The sequence below is a fragment of the Salvelinus alpinus genome, chromosome 14, assembly GCF_045679555.1.
Source record: "Salvelinus alpinus chromosome 14, SLU_Salpinus.1, whole genome shotgun sequence".
NCBI lineage: Eukaryota > Metazoa > Chordata > Actinopteri > Salmoniformes > Salmonidae > Salvelinus > Salvelinus alpinus.
The window spans coordinates 3,974,280-3,994,391 of record NC_092099.1 but is presented as its reverse complement, the minus strand read 5'-3'; the positions used below and the strand labels follow the sequence as shown (position 1 = coordinate 3,994,391).

The 20,112-nt window shown below is 42.0% G+C and overlaps 1 protein-coding gene across 1 annotated transcript in view; it reads right to left on the bottom strand.

The window, feature by feature from the left end:
- Positions 1-18,092, bottom strand: part of fgf14 (fibroblast growth factor 14) — a 329,652-nt gene extending 311,560 nt beyond the window's left edge. The window contains exon 1 of the mRNA XM_071341954.1: positions 17,237-18,092. Within this exon, the coding sequence (XP_071198055.1) occupies positions 17,237-17,486 (250 nt within the window). The 5' untranslated portion in view covers positions 17,487-18,092. The remainder of the gene's footprint in view (positions 1-17,236) is intronic.
- Positions 18,093-20,112: the final 2,020 nt, after the last annotated feature.

The window sequence follows — 20,112 nt, the reverse complement described above, 5'->3', positions numbered from 1 at the left end:
TGGAGTGGCCTAGCCAGTATCCAGACCTTAATCCCATAGAAAATCTGTGGAGGGAGCTGAAGGTTCGAGTTGCCAAACGTCAGCCTCAAAACCTTAATGACTTGAAGAAGATCTGCAAAGAGGAGTGGGACAAAATCCCTACTGAGATGTGTGCAAACCTGGTGGCCAACTACAAGAAACGTCTGACCTCTGTGATTGCCAACAAGGGTTTTGCCACCAAGTACTAAGTCATGTTTTGCAGAGGGGTCAAATACTTATTTCCCTCATTAAAATGCAAATCAATTCATAACATTTTTGACATGCGTTTTTCTGGATTTTTTTGTTGATATTCTGTCTCTCACTGTTCAAATAAACCTACCATTAAAATTATAGACTGATCATTTCTTTGTCAGTGGGCAAACGTACAAAATCAGCAGGGGATCAAATACTTTTTTCCCTCACTGTATGTGAATTAATTTTAATACCATTTAAATAGCTAATTAATACCATTTAAATGTAGATGTTTTTGCATTGGATATATTTACCATATGATATGGAGACAGAAACATAAACCTTTTACCTTATCATAAAAGTAGACATAATTGCAAATGATTAAATCCTTCCAATAGACATAAAAATAATTGCAAATGATTAAATCCTTCTAATAGACATAAAAATAAAAATAAATGTTACGAATTTAACTTTAATTAAATGAGTTGACTCTTCACATGGGATGATTTCACTGAACAACGAAAGAAAGGTAATATTGAATGATCCCCAATGATCCATCGCATCTCCCAAAAACATTTTCTACATACATCTGTAAAATGATAGTCTAAAGCTTTGGTTGTCTTCCTCTCATGCTTCCATATCTTCTCCCTGGACCTCCACAATGTCCACCTCTTGAACATCGAACTCTGAGGCCTCAACTTCACTGTCAATTTTCAACCTTGTTGAGGATGGCTCGTTGTCAGGCTCAAAAAGCCTCAAATTTGCCCGGATGGCCACCAATTTTTCAACCCTTGTATTGGTCAGCCTGTTGTGTGCTTTGGTGTGTGTGTTCCCAAACAAGGACCAGATGCACTCTGAGGCGGCTGATGTTGGTGGGATTTGGAGGATGATAGAGGCAACAGGGGAAAGAGCCTCAGATCCACAAAGTCCCTTCCACCAGGTAGCTGATGAGATATGTTGGCACAACTGCCATAATCCATCTCCATCCCAAAGCCCTTGCTTGGAAGTGTACTTCGCCACACTGCCAAGAACCTTGCCCTCATGCAGGCCAAGGTGGCGAGACATGGTAGTGATAACACCACAGGCCTTGTTGATCAGACAGGCCTTGTTGACCAGACAGGATGCTCTTGCCAGCATACTTGGGGTCCAACATGTACGCTGCGGCGTGTATGGGCTTCAGGCAGAAGTCTTCACACTTTTTGATGTATTTCAGAACGCAGTTTCCTCTGCTTGGATCAATAGTGAAGTGGGCAGGGCAGTACGGATTTCTTCTCTTATATCTGCAAGCAGAGTCTGAACATCAGACACGATGCCATTGTCTCCCTCAATCTGTGTAATGGCTACTGCCGTAGGTTTCAGGAGTTTCAGACTGCTTACCACTCTCTCCCAAAATACATCCTCCAGGAGGATCCTCTTGATGGGGATGTCCATATCGGCAGACTGTGATATGGCCATTTCTTGGAGAGACTCCTTCCCCTCCAGGAGACTGTCAAACATAATGACACACCACCCCAAAGGGTGTTGCTGGGCATCTTTAATGCGGTGCTCTTATTCTTCTCACTTTGCTTGGTGAGGCAGATTGCTGCAATAACTTGATGACCCTTCACATAACTAACCATTTCATTGGCTCTTTTGTAGAGAGTATCCATTGTTTTCAGTGCCATGATGTCCTTGAGGAGTAGATTCAATGCATGAGCAGCACAGCCAATGGGTGGAATGTGAGGGTAGGACTCCTCCACTTTAGACCAAGCAGCCTTCATGTTCGCAGCATTGTTTGTCACCAGTGCAAATACCTTCTGTGGTTCAGGGTCATTAATGACTGCCTTCAGCTCATCTGCAATGTAGAGACCGGTGTGTCTGTTGTCCCTTGTGTCTGTGCTCTTGTAGAATACTGGTTGAGTGGTGGAGATGATGTAGTTAATTATTCATTGCCCACGAACATTCGACCACCAATCAGAGATGATTGCAATACAGTCTGCTTTCTCTATGATTTGCTTGACCTTCACTTGAACTCTGTTGAACTCTGCATCCAGCAAATTAGTAGATAAAGCATGTCTGGTTGTATGCTGGGCAAAGAACATTCACTGTACAACACTGTACATGTGATGGAAGAATGCATTGTGCATGCAGAGGGTTGCAATTCCATTGAATTGGGGATAGTTTAACCAAAATATGCCACAAGACCTAGAATTGTCTTATGTGTATTCCACAAAAAAAGGTTCACTGTTATAGGCTAACGTTTTTGATAAATTTAAGCAAAATTCCCAAAGTTCCCGGACTTAACTTCCCATGGAAAAATTCCAGAAATTTACCGGAAAGTTTCCGACCATTGGAACCCTAATAGTCCCACTAAGCACAAACCAGATGGGATGGCGTATCGCTGCAGACGGCTGTGGTGGCCATGCTGGTTAAGTGTGCCTTAAAATCTAAATAAATCACAGACAGTGTCACCAGCAAAACACCATAACACCTCCTCCTCCATGCTTCACGGTGGGAACCACACATGCAGAGATCATCCGTTCATCTACGTCTCACAAAGACACGGCGGTTGTAACCAAAAATCTCACATTTGGACTCATCAGACCAAAGGACAGATTTTTAACCGGTCTAATGTCTATTGCTTGTTTTTCTTGGCCCAAGCAAGTCTCTTCTTATTATTGGTGTCCTTTGGTTTCTTTGCAGTAATTCGGCCATGAAGGCCTGATTCACACAGTCTCCTCTGAACAGTTGATGTTGAGGTGTGTCTGTTACTTGAACTCTGTGAAGCATTTATTTGGCCTGCAATCTGAGGTGCAGTTACCTCTAATGAACGTATCCTCTGCAGCAGAGGTAACTCTAGGTCTTCCTTTCCTGTGGATGGTCCTCATGAGAACCAGTTTCATCATAGCGCTTGATGGTTTTTGCGACTGCACTTGAAGAAACTTTCAAAGTTCTTGAAATGTTCCGTATTGACTGACCATGTCTTAAAGTAATGATGGACTGTCGTTTCTCTTTGCTTACCAAATAGGGCTATCTTCTGTATACCACCCCCACCTTGTCACAACACAACTAATTGGCTCAAACGCATTAAGGAAAGAAATTCCACATATTAACTTTTAAGGCACACCTGTTAATTGAAATGCATTCCAGGTGACTACCTCATGAAGCTGGTTGAGAGAATTCCGAGAGTGTGCAAAGCTGTCATTCAAGGAAAAGGGTAACTACTTTGAAGAATCTCAAATATAAAATATATTTAGATTTGTTTAACACTTTTTTTTGGTTACTACACAATACAATAACAGTTGTGTCATAGTTCCGATGTCTTCACTATTATTCTACAATGTAGAAAATTGTAAAAATAAAAAATAAAGCTTGAATGAGTAGTTGTGTCAACTTTTAACTGGCACTGTACATTTCAGAGGCTGGAATATGATGCACTAAACCCGATTTAGCTAAAAAATAAGTGGATTTGTTTTAACCATTAGCGAGATTGTTGTACCTCTGGTCTGTGGTAACTCGGGGTGGATTTGTTAAAACCCAGTATCTGGTCCATTAATTGGATCATGACTGAAACTGGAGTTCAATGTCAACATACTTGTCTCAAGCAAAATAAAACAGCCACAGGTCAATAACAAAATAATTTCCATAGTTGAGCAGACATCTATATATAGTTCATCCAACTTAAAATGTGTATCCTTACATCTTTAAGTTGAGAGGACTTGAACTCAAGGAGGGGACTCAACTTTGGCAAATGTGGGACTAAACTTTGGCAAATGTGTTAAGACAACTCAGGAATGTATGTTAGCAGAACTGTCCTGCTCCAAAGTGGAGTAAACTAGAAATCATATTGCAGCTGGTTACCTTGATTTTTTAAAGTTGACTCAACTTCAAAAATGTTACACTGCAGTTCTATTCTATTTAGGTAAATTCTATTTAATTGTATACAAGTGCAGGCAATATCACAGTTTTACAAAACAAAGCATGCCATTAATGACTATAACAACACTTTTCCTCGACAGTGCTGATCACTCAGTCGACTTTGGTAATTAAAATGTTTAATCTCAGTGTGGACTTTGGTGATATTACCAATTAATGTAGGAATGCATTGATTGTGATACAGAGAAAGACTGCATTAGGCTGACAAGCCATGAAGACATTCTGCCTCTCCAGTCAATTACACACAACCTTTTACAGACCTCATCAGCCCAGAGAATTTCATCACAAGAAAAATGGATTTGCTGAAGTAAGCATGCTATGGTGGTTGGAGATATCCCTCTAGTGGTGTGGAGGCTGTGCTTTGGCAAAGTGGGTGGGGTTATATCCTGCCTGTTTGGTCCTGTCTGGGGGGTATCGTCGGATGGGGCCACAGTGTCCCCTCCACAGTGTCCCCTCCTGTCTCAGCCTCCAGTATTTATGCTGCAAAAGTTTGTGTCGGGGGGCTAGGGTCAGTCTGCTATATCTGGAGTATTTCTCCTGTCTTATCCGGTGTCCTGTGTGAATTTAAGTATGAGAATTAGAGAGAACAATCTCTTTCTCGCTTTCTTTCTTGCTCTCTCTCTCTCGGAGGACCTGAGCCCTAGGACCATGCCTCAGGAATACCTGGCCTGATGACACCTTGCTGTCCCTAGTGCACCTGGTCGTGCTGCTGCTCCAGTTTCAACTGTTCTGCCTGAGGCTATGGAACCCTGACCTGTTCACCTGTCCCAGACCTGCTGTTTTCAACTCTCTAGAGACAGCAGGAACGGTTGAGATACTCTGAATGATCGGCTATGAAAAGCCAACTGACATTTACTCCTGGAGGTGCTGACCTGTTGCATCTATGAACATTTGAACATCTTGGCCATGTTCTGTTATAATCTCCACCCGGCACAGCCAGAAGAGGACTGGCCACCCCTCATAACCTGGTTCCTCTCTAGGTTTCTTCCGAGGTTCTGGCCTTTCTAGGGAGTTTTTCCTAGCCATCGTGCTGGGTTTCTGTACAGCACTTTGTGACATCAGCTGATGTACATGCTCAAGTATATGCTGACATTACCGAGTAAGAGTGGCCATCACTGAATTAATGGGAGATGTAAAAAATGTCAACTTAACAGTTTTAATAACTACCATTAATGCAGTGATGGCCTCTTCTACTCTGTAATTTCAACATAAAAGTAGTGTACATTGAACATTTCACCAATTTCAATACAGGATTATTAATAATTTTAAAGGTTTGGAATGACTGCTTTAATGAAATAAAAAAAGCCGCATTTCAGCTGTTTCTTTTTTTAAATTAGCACGCGCCCCAGATCACAAATGTGGAAGCAGGTGTTTTTGATACATACAAAGCACAGCTAACTTATAAATAGCACAGCAGGCAGAAGGTAACTTTGGACTGTCAGAAATAAAGTTGTGTTCACATCTGTCTGCTACTTCCCAAAATCTGACAAGCAGTGAATGCCTTTGCTAAAACTGTATGTGCCAATACATTAGGTTAGGCCTCAATTAGGCCTACCTGTACATCACAGGAGGTTGGTGGCACCTTACTTAGGGAGGACGGGCTCATGGTAATGGCTGGAGCTGAATGGTGGAATAGTATCAAATACATCAAACACATGGTTTCCATGTGTTTGATGCCATTCCATTTATTCCATTCCAGCCATTATTATGAGCCACCCTCCCCTCAGCAGGGCTCCCGAGTGGCGCAGCGGTCTAAGGCACTGCACCTCAGTGCTAGAGGCATCACTACAGACCCTGGTTCGATTCTAGGCTGTATCACAACCGGACGTGATTGGGAGTCCCAAATAGTTGGAAAAGGGGTCTTAGAAAACATATACCGGAAAAAAGGTTTTAGAAATACCAGAAAGAAATATTAGAAATACATTAAAACACAATAATGTTGAAGTAAAGATCCCTGCCAACCAATAGCAACACATATTTAGTTGAGGGGGGAAAAAATCGTCCTTCTTTAAGTTTAAGAAACATTGCCTTGTGCCTTATTACCAAAAACCCATGTTCTAAATTCCCTTCCTCATCAAAGTAGACCTAGCAATTGTTTTTACTGATATCAATTTTGTTTATGAATTACTAAGTGATTAAAACTTTAAATTCTGTCACCAAATCGGTATTTCTGCAATTGTTTTGGCTACAATGGGAAATCATTGTAGTCACAAACCACGGTTGGGTCACCTGCTACTGTCCTCCCTTCCACTGGCATACTGTTATGTTCAGATCATAACAGTTTTCCTTCTCTTTCTGTCATCTGGTGGTCAAAGAAAGTGTGTGAAAAGTCTGGAAAAGTCGCTCTCTCTCACTCTCTGTCATTAATGTCACCTCTCCCGGCTCTTACTGACACCTACCCATGACTCCCCACTCTTCCCATTTACTGTAACCAGCATCCTCACTCACTGAGCCCTAATCGACATCGGACATCCATGGACGTTGAAAAGTAGTTGAAATTTGGTCAGTCCACCCTGGCCTTGATTTCGACGTCAACATACATCTGGACCGGTTTGTATCAACTTTGATTCCAACATCCACAGACGTCTGGACCGACCTTCATTGGGCCCAAATATAGACGCCCATGATTGATTCAGATTTGGTCCGGACCGGACCAAATCTGAACCAATCATAAACGTCTATGTTTCACCAGTTTGGACAGCACAGTACAGTACAATAGAGTGGAGTAGAGTTCAGTACAGTACACTTTACAGTAATGTACTGTTAAGCCAAAGTTTCTTTGGAATTTAAGGTAACATACTGTACGTTTTTTTTTACAATAACTTAACAGTAACTGGCTGCCAGTAATGTACCGTAAAAACAACAGGATTTTTTGTTGTTGTGTACTACTCCATTTTACTCTCTTCCCATCTTCCTCCTCTCCCCTCTCTGTGCTGCTTTGTATGTTAACTTGATTGCCTTTCCAAGGGAGATGGAATGGGAACCAGTTCACAAGAGCAAAAGAGAGATAACTCAAATTAATTCATAGAGGAAAGTGATAATGCTGCGGACGATTTTCACGTTGGCTACAACATGATGATTACTATTAAAGAAACTTACAGAGAGAGCCTCTCAAGTATGTGTACCTGTTGCATCAACCATCTGTTATAAAGGCCTACTTAATGGGATCATAATAATTATATAAGAGATGTCCTAAAATGGTCACGTCAGGTTATAATAACTGACTTGTGGAGAGTCTATGCTACCATAAAATAATGTCTCTACCCTTAAACCGAGACGTTGCAATGCTGATAAACCAAATAGGAACACATGCCACAGTGGTTGGCGTCTTCTTCTACTTGTATTCTTTGACTCTTCACTTCTTTAAAAGGATGTTTCTGTTTCTTTAAATTCTGCCAATAATATCCATACTAATTCACATAGTCTTACTTTCCCTTGGTTCATATACACTTTGTCTTTATTTCTGAAGTGAGAAACTGTACTAACAAAGGTGCAGTGTGTCTACAACACTTTTTCCCATTGTGGGCGAAGAAAGTACTGCAGATCTACCAATTATAAACTCACAGTAATTGCTTGTTTGTGAAACCATAGCAACAAGCCATTGGTGTGTGTGCTTAGGTTATTTTTGGACAACCCTGTTGTTAGTCTAATTGTTGGAGTTCTTGTTTAAAATCTCTTCCAACCCCTTTAATTATAGACTTGTGGTCTAATGCCTGGCTTTTCTCTCCTTTGGCACAAATTGCAAGTCGAGCATGAATTAACTGCCTTATAACAAGCTAGAAACGGCTTCTTTTTCTTATTCAGTATTAAACCCTGATCTGCAAAGTCAAGGATTTTAGATATATGACTTTGGCTGTTGCACTGACACTTGCTCTGAGGTGAGAATTGCATAGAAAAGTATTCCATCAGCAGAATCTAGGTTATTAAAATGCACATGTAATTTCACATTACACTGTGGAGTCTCTCCTTACACTGCTCAGCACAAGAGGGAAGAATGTGCACGCATGTCTATCTCCCTGTGGTGCGTGTGTGCATGCTTGCGTGTGTGTGTAAATGTACAGGGAGGCGGGCCTCCTGAGTGGCGCAGCGGTCTAAGGCAATGCATCGCAGTGCTTGAGGCATCACTACAGACCAGGGTTCAATATCAGGCTGTGTTACAACTGGCCGTGACCGGGATAGCCATGAGGCAGCGGACAATTGGCCCAGCGTCGTCCAGGTTAAGGGATTGTTTGGCCGGCCGGGATTTCCTTGTCCCATCGTGCTCTAGCGACTCCTTGCGGGCCGGGCGCCTGCAAGCTGACTTCGGTCGCCAGCTGGACAGTGTTTCCTCCAACACATTGGTGCGGCTGGCTTCCGGGTTAAGCGAGCGGTGTGTCAAGAAGCAGTGCGGCTTGGCAGGGTCGTGTTCTGGAGGACGCATGGCTCTCGACCTTTGCCTCTCATGAGTCCGTAGGGGAGTTGCAGCGATGGGACAGGACTGTAACTACCAATTGGAGAAGAAAAAAGGGGTAAAAAAAAAAAAAAAAAAAGTACAGGGAGCAAGATAATATTTTACGACTCATAGGTTTATGAACCTGAGTTTGACAGTAAAGCACATCTCAACATACAAAAGAGCTTATAAAAAATATCATTCAGTAGACGGACACAAAAACACTGCTATTCCTAAAGGCTGTTCAATATATGCTATCGAGTTACCGGCCGGGGGGCCCCCATTGATTTTGTTCGTCTATCTCACTCAGATATCATATTGAAAACGGCAAACATTTTTCTCCACCCTATGGGAAAATGTGTAGAATTACAGGAAATTTGCTATAAAACAGCACATGTTCCTCTCCGCCACAGGGCAAAATGAGTAGAATTGCAGCAAACTTCCTTTAAAACGGCAACATTTTCTCTACGCCCCATGGCAAAACGTGCAGAATAGCACAAAATTAACTCTAAAACAATTTATTTTGTGGCCCCCACCCCCATGAAAGTTGACCATCCCTGGTCTCTACCAACTAGAGAACCAGCTTCCTCATACCTCTTTGACTTTCTCTGATTGAAATGCAATAACAGTACAGTTCATCTAGTTAATAATATAGTTATTCATTATTTTAATTTGTTTGTTTCGTTTTGTTGCTCGCTGAGATTGTATGGTTAGGTATGAAATAAAGCTCTTTATTTTGGACCAGCGACTCTACTCCTGAGTCTCTCCTAGCTCTGGTCCAGGGCACATCTCAACATACAGCAGAACGTATGAAAATATCATTCAGTACACCGACACAAAAACACTGCTATTTCTAAAGGCTGTTCAAGGTCCTATCATTCCAGACATCTTCACTCTCTACTTTCTGGCATGTATAACTGAATCCAGGTTCTCTCTCTATACATAAAAACAATGTGTTTACACAACAGTCAATGAACCCAAGCAATTCTAGTAAGCAAGTGATGTCTACATTCAATACAAAACCTAGCTGTCAGTCGATTGATACTGAATACTCATCGTCCATAAATATTACTAAGTATGATAGCTCTGCGCGTGTGCGTATGTGGGTGTGTGCGTGTGTGCATGTGAGTACAGAAAGTGCAGAACGGGTTATACAAGTCACCTCTTGGACTTGGCAATATATGTTTTCTAAAATTTCACCATTAAGTTAAAGTATTCCAGGGGTCTCTAAAAGGTAGATCGCCCGCAGCCTGTAGCTCGCGGGCTGTCAATGAGTAGATTGTACATAACAAGGGAAATGAGTAGGGGTCTCAACTTACTGTTGCAAGTTAGAATAGTACATTACACAAGGTTTAATTTGAAAAAATCTGTACTCTTGTACAGTCAGTCACTGATAGTCACTCAGTCACTAGCGGCCAGCTATCTAAAGTTAGTAGTCAATGTCGAGTTACCGGCCCGGAGGCCCCCATTGATTTTGTTTGTATGTCTCACTAAGATATCATATTAAACTGCAAACAGTTCTCTCTACCCTATGGCAAAATGTGTAGAATTGCAGGATATTTGCTATAAAAACAGCATATTTTCCTCCTCTCCGCCCCATGGCAAAATGAGTAGAATTGCATGGAATTAGTTATAAAATTCCAAAATCTTCTCTCCACCCCATGGCAAAATGTGTAGAATTGCAGCAAACTTGCTTTAAAACTGCAACATTTTCTCTACGCTCCATGGCAAAACGTGTAGAATAGCACGAAATTAACTCTAAAACGTAAAATGTTTCTCCCCACTGTCAAGAGGGAGGCTGCTAAAATGTTTTGCTCGCAATGTGGTGTAGGGGGTAATTCCGATTTTTTGTGGCCCCCACCCCCATCAAAGTTGCCTGTCCCTGGTCTCTACCAACTACAGAACTATCTTCCTCATACCTCATTGGCTTTCTCTGATTGAAAAACTTGTGTTGCTCGCTGAGATTGTATGGTTAGGTATGAAATAAAGCTCTTTATTTTGGACCAGCGACTCTACTCCTGAGTCTCTCCTAGCTCTGGTCCATGGCTGTGGCTTCGACTCGATGGTGTCCTTTCTAGCATGGCCAGATAGGGACAACCATGGTCACCCCAAGCCTCTGTATCATACCATAGAGCTGAGCATTACCTCACAATGCACCACAAACAGTAGCCTACAGGTACACTCTAGGCTATGCACCATGCGGGGAATTTGAGTAAGCAGCCGAGCGATGGTAGCTGTACGGACAGCAGGAGGTGTGAGTGAGTGAGTGAGTGAGTGAGTGAGTGAGTGAGTGAGTGAGTGAGTGAGTGAGTGAGTGAGTGAGTGGTAACAAATCATGAGGTTTGGGATACGTTTCTCAAAGTAATTACGGCCCCAAAAGCAGCAGTGAAGACTGAGAGACCCTCTCCGTCCCAAATGGCACCCTATTCCCTAGCCTACATAGTGCAAGACTTAAAAAGGCAGCAAGACGAGTGAGTGAGTAAGTGAGTGAGTGAGTGAGTGAGTGAGTGAGTGAGTGAGTGAGTGAGTGAGTGAGTGAGTGAGTGAGTGAGTGAGTGAGTGAGTGAAGAGAGATGGTTCCATCTACATCTACACTGTAAAACAGATGTTTCTAACTGTGCTGACAAATGTTGTTGGAAATCTCATTGATACTACAGGGACCGCTGTGCGTCTTGCTGCCTTTTTAAGTCTTGCACTATGTAGGCTAGGGAATAGGGTGCCATTTGGGATGGAGAGGGTCTCTCAGTCTTCACTGCTGCTTTTGGGGCCGTAATTACTTTGAGAAACGTATCCCAAACCTCATGATTTGTTACCTCTAACTGTGAGATGATGGGTCCATTCAACGTATCCTGTTCGCCTGTATGGATCTTATAGGGGTGTATATATCAGGGAGATAAATACACACGCACAGAAAGAGAACTTGGAGTCACTGACACTAATTACAATGGCAAAAAAGTACTAAGGACGAAATTCGGACTATTGCCAAGTGTCCTCAAAGTTTCACTGTGACATGACGTAAAAGTTGTGGTCTGTAATTCAATCTTAACTGCTAGAACAGCTGCAGGGGGAGTCCAATGTTCACTGATTACACCACACTACTTCATTACTTGATTGAATTAAAGAATCATGATGTGCACACCAAGAGTCACTTAACCCCCTCTCTGTGACATCAGACTGAGCATGTGTATCAGAGAGCAGCAATGCCAGTTCTACCAGACCACTAATCTGAAGGGCTAACTTCTGAAGGGCTAACTTTAACTGAAGGGCTAACTACATCACAGTCACTGAAGTGTGACAAGAAATGTGACAAAATCATTTCGTCAATACCATCACATGCCTTCAATGATATCTGCAAGTACATCTGGAATCGGTCTGTTTGGAGTTAGAGTTTCCAACTTAATTTGCATCATTCTTGTCTTCGACAAGAATTCTGCGCTTTAATTGCCTGTACTCTAAGACAAACCAGCACTCCTGGAATAGCTTTACACACATCCCTCTCTTTTGTATATATATATATATATCTAAACACCTGTCTTTACTGAGCTTTCCATGTACCCTAAGCCAACCCTAAGCCAGGAAGTATTTTTTGTTGTTTGTTTAGCTTGGAGAGAAAGTATGGAGTGGCAGATGTGACAATATCTCAGGGCGCCAGGAGTTACTGTCTACCGGCAGTTGCTAAGAGAAAGACAAATCCTCTGTGTGAGCTGAGACCATAGTTGATCAATGAGGTAAATGACAGCTGTTGGTGTTGACACAAACAAAACAAGCCTCAGACAACCATTCATGACTGCCGGTACTTCATCAGTCTGTGGTAAAGTCTTACCTTCTGTCTTGTATGTTGTCAAAATACAAAAGGTTGGCCATTTGGATGCAAAGGTTGGTCAACATACACAGATTGGCTCTAAATATTTATTTACGACTTCATTGGAAGAAGCTGCAGGTAAGAAGACAATGTGTCACTACCCTGTGGCAACCTCAAGTGTGTTGTTATAGCAACACTCGCAACAATTCAGCACCATGGACAGTGCCACGACCATCATTAACAAGTGACGGTGGATGCTGATTCAGCACCACGGACAATGCTGTGATCGGCAGTAGCGGCAGTTCCCGTCAGTTCAGAACCATGGACTGCACTGCGGTCAGCACTAACTAGCAACGGTTGGGTGTAGATTCAGCACCATGAACAGCACCGCAACCAGCACTAACTAGTAGCAGTTTGACGCATATTCAACACCACAGTTGTGGATAGCGCCGCCAACCACTTGAAGATTGCTCACATCTCTGTTGTATCTATGGTGGAAGGCCCTATTCAGTGACTTTGCCAAACTCCATATTACTCCCATACCCTTATCCCATAAACTTCATGTTGTAAAGTTAAGATAATTGAAAAAAAATACTGTCTGACTTTGGTATCAAAGAGTTAGCCTGGGGCATGGGCTAATGAACTATGGGTTGTGTACTGGGCCCTACTTTGGTCTTCCCTCTGGTTAAGTTCAGGATTTGAGGACATTAAGCTGATCTTAGATCTGTGTGGCCTGGGGTATGGGTTGAACAGACAGAAGGCAGACAGCACTGTCACAGCTCATCACATTTACAGTACGCAGCGGTTGCTAAAATAACAATGGAGGGCCACTGTTGATGCTGCCTTGAGGGAAATGCAATATGTTTGTGTTTCTTTCAATTCATGTCAATCATAACTGAGACGTGAGACGAGCCAGTTGATGTGATGCCGACAGTTGCAGTTTCACTGCTCTCAACATCTCAAATACGGAAAGGAAAGGCCTTCTACTGTTTATCAATGTCAAATGATTTATTTTGATTGATAAGTTAGAGTACTCTGTAAAGTTACTGTGTTTCTATATTGAATCTGGCATGCATGAATTTCACAGAATAAGAATAACGTGCACCAACTAAGTAATTCAAATATTCAGGCTATATTCTACAGCCATGCCACAGGACAGAAGGCTTGTGTCCCTCAGAGAAACTGTACAGAGTCATTTTCCTTCCCCGGCAAAGTGGGTTTGCTCTCACAAAACCAATCAGCTTTCCTTCATCCCCAGCTAAAAACAAAATCTGTGTTAACCTCACACCTACAGCACAGAATACGCAAACATACATCGATGCCAACAGAGCTATTTTGCCCCTGCCAGGCAAACATTAGCCAACACAAGGTCATCTGCTGGAGTTGAAGGCCCCTATAGAAACTTCACTTTAAACATCTAGTCCATACAATGCATAGTGTGAGAGAGAATGAGAAAAGAGATGGATCCATCTGCTATGCTGACAAATGTTGGAAATCTCATCGTGTGTCTTGCCCTGAGTTATGTCATGTTAAAAAGAAAAGTATGTAAGCTAGGGGATTGGGTGCCATTTTGGACAGAGAGGGTCTCTGTATCTTCACTGCTGCTTCTGGGGCCGAAATTACTTTGGGAAACTTATCCAAAACCTCATGAGTTGCTACCTGTAACTGTGAGATGATGAATTCATTCAACTCATCCCGTTTGCCTGTATGGATCTTATAGCAGCTGATGTGAGCCACTTTCATCCCAGTCTGCATCCTCAATTTAGTCTGACTGTGAAAAAAAAGGACTGATGCTTCAATGTTTACGTTTCAGATAGATTCCATGGATATGTTTTGGGGGTCAAATTAGGTTAGGCTTTGCTCTTTTTACACTGGGGTCCAAAACATCAGTGTCTTTCAATTATCTAAAAAGACATTCACAGACCCAAACAGCTGTCTTCAAACAGGATTTAAATAGCTTACAGATGACCTGCTCCATATTTCAGTCCTCTGGATATAGAATAGGCTCCTGCTATTTACACAGCGACACCAGTAGCTTATACTGTACGCACCTCATCCACAGTGTACAGGTAATTCCATAAATACACAAGATAAATGTACAGTACCAGTCAAAAGTTTAGACACCTACTCATTCAAGGTTTTTATTTATTTTTACTATTTTCTACATTGTAGAATTATAGTGAAGACATCAAAACTATGAAATAACACGTATGGAATCATGTAGTAACCAAAAAAGTGTTAAACAAATCAAAATATATTTTATATTTGAGATTCTTCAAAGTAGTCACCCTTTGCCATGATGACAGCTTTGCACACTCTTGGCATTCTCTCAACCAGCTTCATGAGGAATGCTTTTCCAACAGTCTTGAAGGAGTTCCCAAATATGCTGAGCACTTGCTAGCTGCTTTACCTTCCCTCTGTGGTCCAATTCATCCCAAACCATCTCAAATTGGGTTGAGGTCAGGTGATTGTGGAGGCCAGGTCATTTGATGCAGCACTCCATCACTCTCCTTCTTGGTCAAATAGCCCTTACACAGCCTGAAGGTGTGTTGGGTCATTGTCCTGTTGAAAAACAAATGATAGTCCTACTAAGCCCAAACCAGGTGGGATGGTGTATCGCTGCAAAATGCTGTGGCAGCCATGCTGGTTAAGTGTGCCTTCACAGACAGTGTCACAAGCAAAGCACTCCCACACCATCACACCTCCTTCTCCATGCTTTACGGTAGAAACCACACATGCGTAGATCATCCGTTTTACCTACCCTGTCTCACAAAACCAAAAATCTCAAATTTGGACTTATCAGACCAAAGGACAGATTTCCACCGGTCTAATGTCCATTGCTCGTGTTTCTTGGCCAAAGCAAGTCTCTTCTTATTATTGGGGTCCTATAGTAGTGTTTTCTTTGAAGCAATTTGCGGCAGAGGTAACTCTGGGTCTTTCTTTCCTGTGGCGGTCCTCATGAGAGCCTGTTTCTTCATAGTGCTTGATGGTTTTTGCGACTGCACTTGAAGAAGCATTCCAGTTGACTACCTCTTGGAGCTGGTTGAGAGAATGCCAAGAGTGTGCAAGGCTGTCATCAAGGCAAAGGGTGGCTACTTTGAAGAATCTGTTTAACACTTTTTTGGTTACTTCATGATTCCATATGTGTTATTTCATCGTTTTGATGTCTTCACTATTATTCTACAATGTAGAAAATTGTACAAATAAAGAAAAACCATTGAATGAGTAGGTGTCCAAACTTTTGACTGGTTCTGTATATCCGTTTTAATGAGAGCCACATGACAGGACAGTGGCTAAACTGCAGACGACAGATGACTTGTAGCTGTGATTGATCGGCTGTGTGTGCCGATTTGGTTATCCTCCCCAGAGTGGCATTTCTGAAAGTTAGTGTTTTTTCTGCAGCTCGTTCAATAGCCTACATTCAAAAATATTCTAGCTATTCTTTTCATCTACCAAAAGTGATAGTTGTCTTTATTGACTTCATTATCGGACATGATGTGAATTTGACTATAAAGTAGGCCTATATCATGTCTATTTCGTCGTTATTGTTGCAGTGTCAGCCAGGCAAAATAGCTTCATTATGATGATCTACTATGCTGCAGTAGCCTACCAATGTCGAGGAAAGAAAAATAAACAGTGCTGCCACGTCAACTTAAAACACAAGGTTAACGTAGGCTGTCTGTACAATAGTCTTTCTTTGGTAACAGCCTGTTGAAAAAAAACAGTTGCCCAGTGGCAAAAAATCGCAGGTGCATTGGAAAATATCGCACTGGGAACAGACGTCAGTTCAATTGTCTTTTTATTTAATTTCTTTTTTACATTTGGTTGTGTTGTCAACTCATGGTGAAATCCTCAAAACAAAATCACCATGACATTGGATTTGTTCTCAATTTGCCTACCTGGTTAAATAAAGGTGAAAAAAAAAAAAAAAAATAGGTTAAAAGTAAAACATTAAATAAAAAGTTCCTTTACATGTATGACTTTTTACTAATCCAATCAGTTTTCTACGTTGATTCAACGTCATCACATTGAATTGTGTGGTACATTGATTCAATCAGTTTTTGCCGAGTGAGATCACTTTTATGCACTGCCTTCAATAGCCAGGCAGTGGTGTATTGGAGGTATAAGTATCACTATTATGATGGGATACTTCACACCAATGTGACGAGGACTGAAATCAAATGGAGATTGCTGTGAAGTGGGTATTTTTGAATTGAGAAAATATCGCATTAGCCCATGCACGCACCGCTGTTCGTCTTTTATCCAACAATGCATTCCATTCGACCAAAGGAGGCATGTGATAATGCATCGCTAATAAATATTGCAACACGTATCGTTATGTATGTGTGGATATTGAGATAAACATAGGCTGTCTGCCTCATCCATCAAGCTCGCTGAAACATAGCGAATAGCCTATTAAATCGAGAAGCAAGTGTTGCGGGGTGAAATGCTGCTGCAGCAACCCGACAAAATAAAACCTGGTTAAAAGAGAGACCGATAGACCGACGGCTCAGTGAGCAACCTTATTAGTATGTGATCCCAATGTCCATCCAAGGTGCTAAAATATAATGTGTCTGGGCGCTATTTAAAAAGTTAAGAGATCATGCTTCGGGGTTGCTGGGGGCTTTTTCCTGTGTGTGTCGGTCTGTGCACTACGCGTCCCCATGCCAGGGCTCGCCGACAGGCTATAGCGGCTCTACAGGATAAGTTATCCCCCTCCCCTCTCCACTGCATCCACTCGCTGCACAAATAATCATTGCAGATCTATCACCCCTTAGAACCAACAAACGTGGGCTATAACACACACACACACACACACACAGTGCAGTTCACCACCGGAAAAAAAAAAAGCAATGAACATCCAATGGCAAAGTGCTTACCTTCTGGGTTCTTGTTTTTCTTCAGACTCTTGCCACAAAGACACTGCAGCATATGCGTTCCTTTGCTGAAAATGTTCCAAAGAAACCACATTGATTTGGGCGAAGAGCAATCCAGTGGCTTAAACACCCAGATATAGATGAGGTCCTTGCGGTTGCATAATAACACAATTGTTTCAGTTCTCCGGGACAGGGCTACCAATTGTATCATAGAAAAATAGTAAATATCCAAGTCGCATAAACGCGTTTTCATTCACCTGGTGAAAATATTTCTCTATCTGTCAGACTTCGCAATAAATGTGTTTTTTTCTTCTTCTGGCGAATAAAGGATGCCACCTCCGAGAGTCGGTAATAGAAAATATACTCTATAAATTGCATGTGTCGCACCCGGAGGAGACGTGCTGCCCTTAAACAAACAGAACTAACGTGAAAACAGTGAAACACGGCAGCTTTCTGAGGAGAAAACCATGCCTATTAGTTAATCACTCTGGTGAGAGGAAGGATCTGTACAGCATCAAAAGCCAGGGAAGGATGCATCCTATGCACACGCACAGACAGCAACGATAGCCCCAATAAAACAAGACATTGCCAAATCAAGCCACTTCACTTGGTGGTGGTGTTTCTGCTTCAAAAACCAACTGTTTGCCGAAGTCAAATTCCCACAACCCCAGTTTTCATACTGCAACGGTAAAGCCAGGTTTGTTTCCTTTTGAAGGCTCTAGTCTGTCCTGATGCTTTTGGGTGGTTTTTGTTTCTTATCTGAAGGGTGGTTCTCTCAGTTGTTTCACAAATGCACCACTGACATCTACTCCAAAAGTACGGTGCGCCTGGGAAAATATTTGCATGTATTTCGCTTCGCCTTGGATCTCTGGTTGGAAATAAACAGGGAGGAGGGGTTGCAATTGAAACATTGGCTTTCCATTACGTAGACACGTGGTTTCGGCGCGGTGATATCACGGACGCTTTCAGGAATTATGCGAAGAGACAGAATTGTCTCTATGATTGATGGTATGTCAGTGACTTTTCAGGAGTTTATTGTCATACTAAACTGATTTTCTGCATTGAGTTTGGACTAATTTATCGGCTAATGGCTGCATCGTAACAGTGCTACTAGACTATAGCTAGTCATAGCATACCAAATCTATAATATCATGTGTGCCCAATTCATATTTGATTCTGAAGCGTCGGGTTTATTAAATGGTCCCGGATTGTAGCCTGTGTGACAGAGGTGTTCCGGGAAGAAGTCACAGGTGCTGGTAGTGGTATTCATCCGTGATAGGCTGTCGGGGATCCTTGCGTGTAGCGCGGTGACAGGTAGTGTTCTAAGCAGAAGTGAAATACAGTATCGGCTATAACAGCTGATGTCAACATAACGACAGGTGGCATGCAAAACAATGGACTCGGTGTAATAGCTTGGTTCAGGTGAGTTTTTCCCTAAATGTAAAGTGTCTGGAAAACTGCTATGAATAGTCTAAACAACAAAAGGATACTATCATTGTCTTTTCATGAAAAAAAAAGTGGAAGAGGTGTTGCAGATCAGGCTATGTCTGTAAATAGATGACAAGATGTTGCCAGTAGTTTTCTGTCAAATGAGAGTGCCTGATAATATTGTGTGAAAATAATATGGGCGTTGATTACGTTGCGATAACTTTGAATAAACTAAGAGATACAAATGCCATAATAAAAAAAAAAATCTATGACCATTTAGACTTTAACCTATACTCTTCATCAAGTTGTGATATTATTCAACAACAAACAGACGGTGTTGCCACTTAATTGGGAGAAGCCCAGGTAAAGCAGATGACATCACACAAACCTGTTGAAAATCCCAAATGTGTCCATCATAGAGATAATCATTTCAGCATCATGGAGAGGGAATGCAGCCAGGGCTATTACATGCTGACCACACCGCTCACACGCGTGCGTCCGCGTGCGCCATCGAGCGCATGTTGATTTTGTCCACCCACACCAGACGCGATTAGGACACCCAGGTTGAAAGATCTAAACGAACTCTGAACCAACTATATTTATTTGAGGACAGGTCAAAAGCATTCAACATTTATGTCAATTTAGCTAGCTAGCGTGCTGTTGAAAGCAAATTTGTCCTGGGATATAAACATTGGGTTGTTATTTTACCTGAAATGCACAAGGTCCTCTACTTCGACAATTACTCCACAGATAAAAGGGTAAACCTAATTAGTTTCTAGTAATCTCTCCTCCTTCAGGCTTCTTCTTCTTCTTTGGACTTTATACGGTGGGTGGCAACCAACTTTAATGTGCGTTACCACCACCAACTGGACTGGAGTGTGGACCTCAGTTCATCCTTAAATCACCCACGTCGGTATATTCTCCTAAAAAACAATGAGGAGATGGGAGTAGTTCTATTTTAGCGCCTGGCTACGCAGCCACTCGTTGAAGCGCGCGAGCAGTGTGGGTAAAATGAAAACATGTATGTGGTCAGCATGTTAGCTAAGGAAAGTCGGACGCTGCTTCAGCACCTTGGACAGCTCTGCATAATGAAGATTGTGCAAAGATTGCGAACCTGTGTTTGGCTGCTGTGGCCTGCTGATAGACTCTCCCTGCCATGTTAGCTATTGTCCCCATTCCCCTTTCCAATTTACTTTAGGAACTAAACTGACAATCTTTGGAAATACTGCTCTGATGTCTCTTTGGTAGGCTACCATGTTTTATTTTATTATTATTATTATTTATTTTTTTCATCTTTATTTGACCAGGTAGGCTAGTTGAGAACAAGTTCTCATTTGCAACTGCGACCTGGCCAAGATAAAGCATAGCAATTCGATACATACAACAACACAGAGTTACACATGGAATAAACAAAACATACAGTCAGTAATACAGTAGAAAAATAAGTCTAT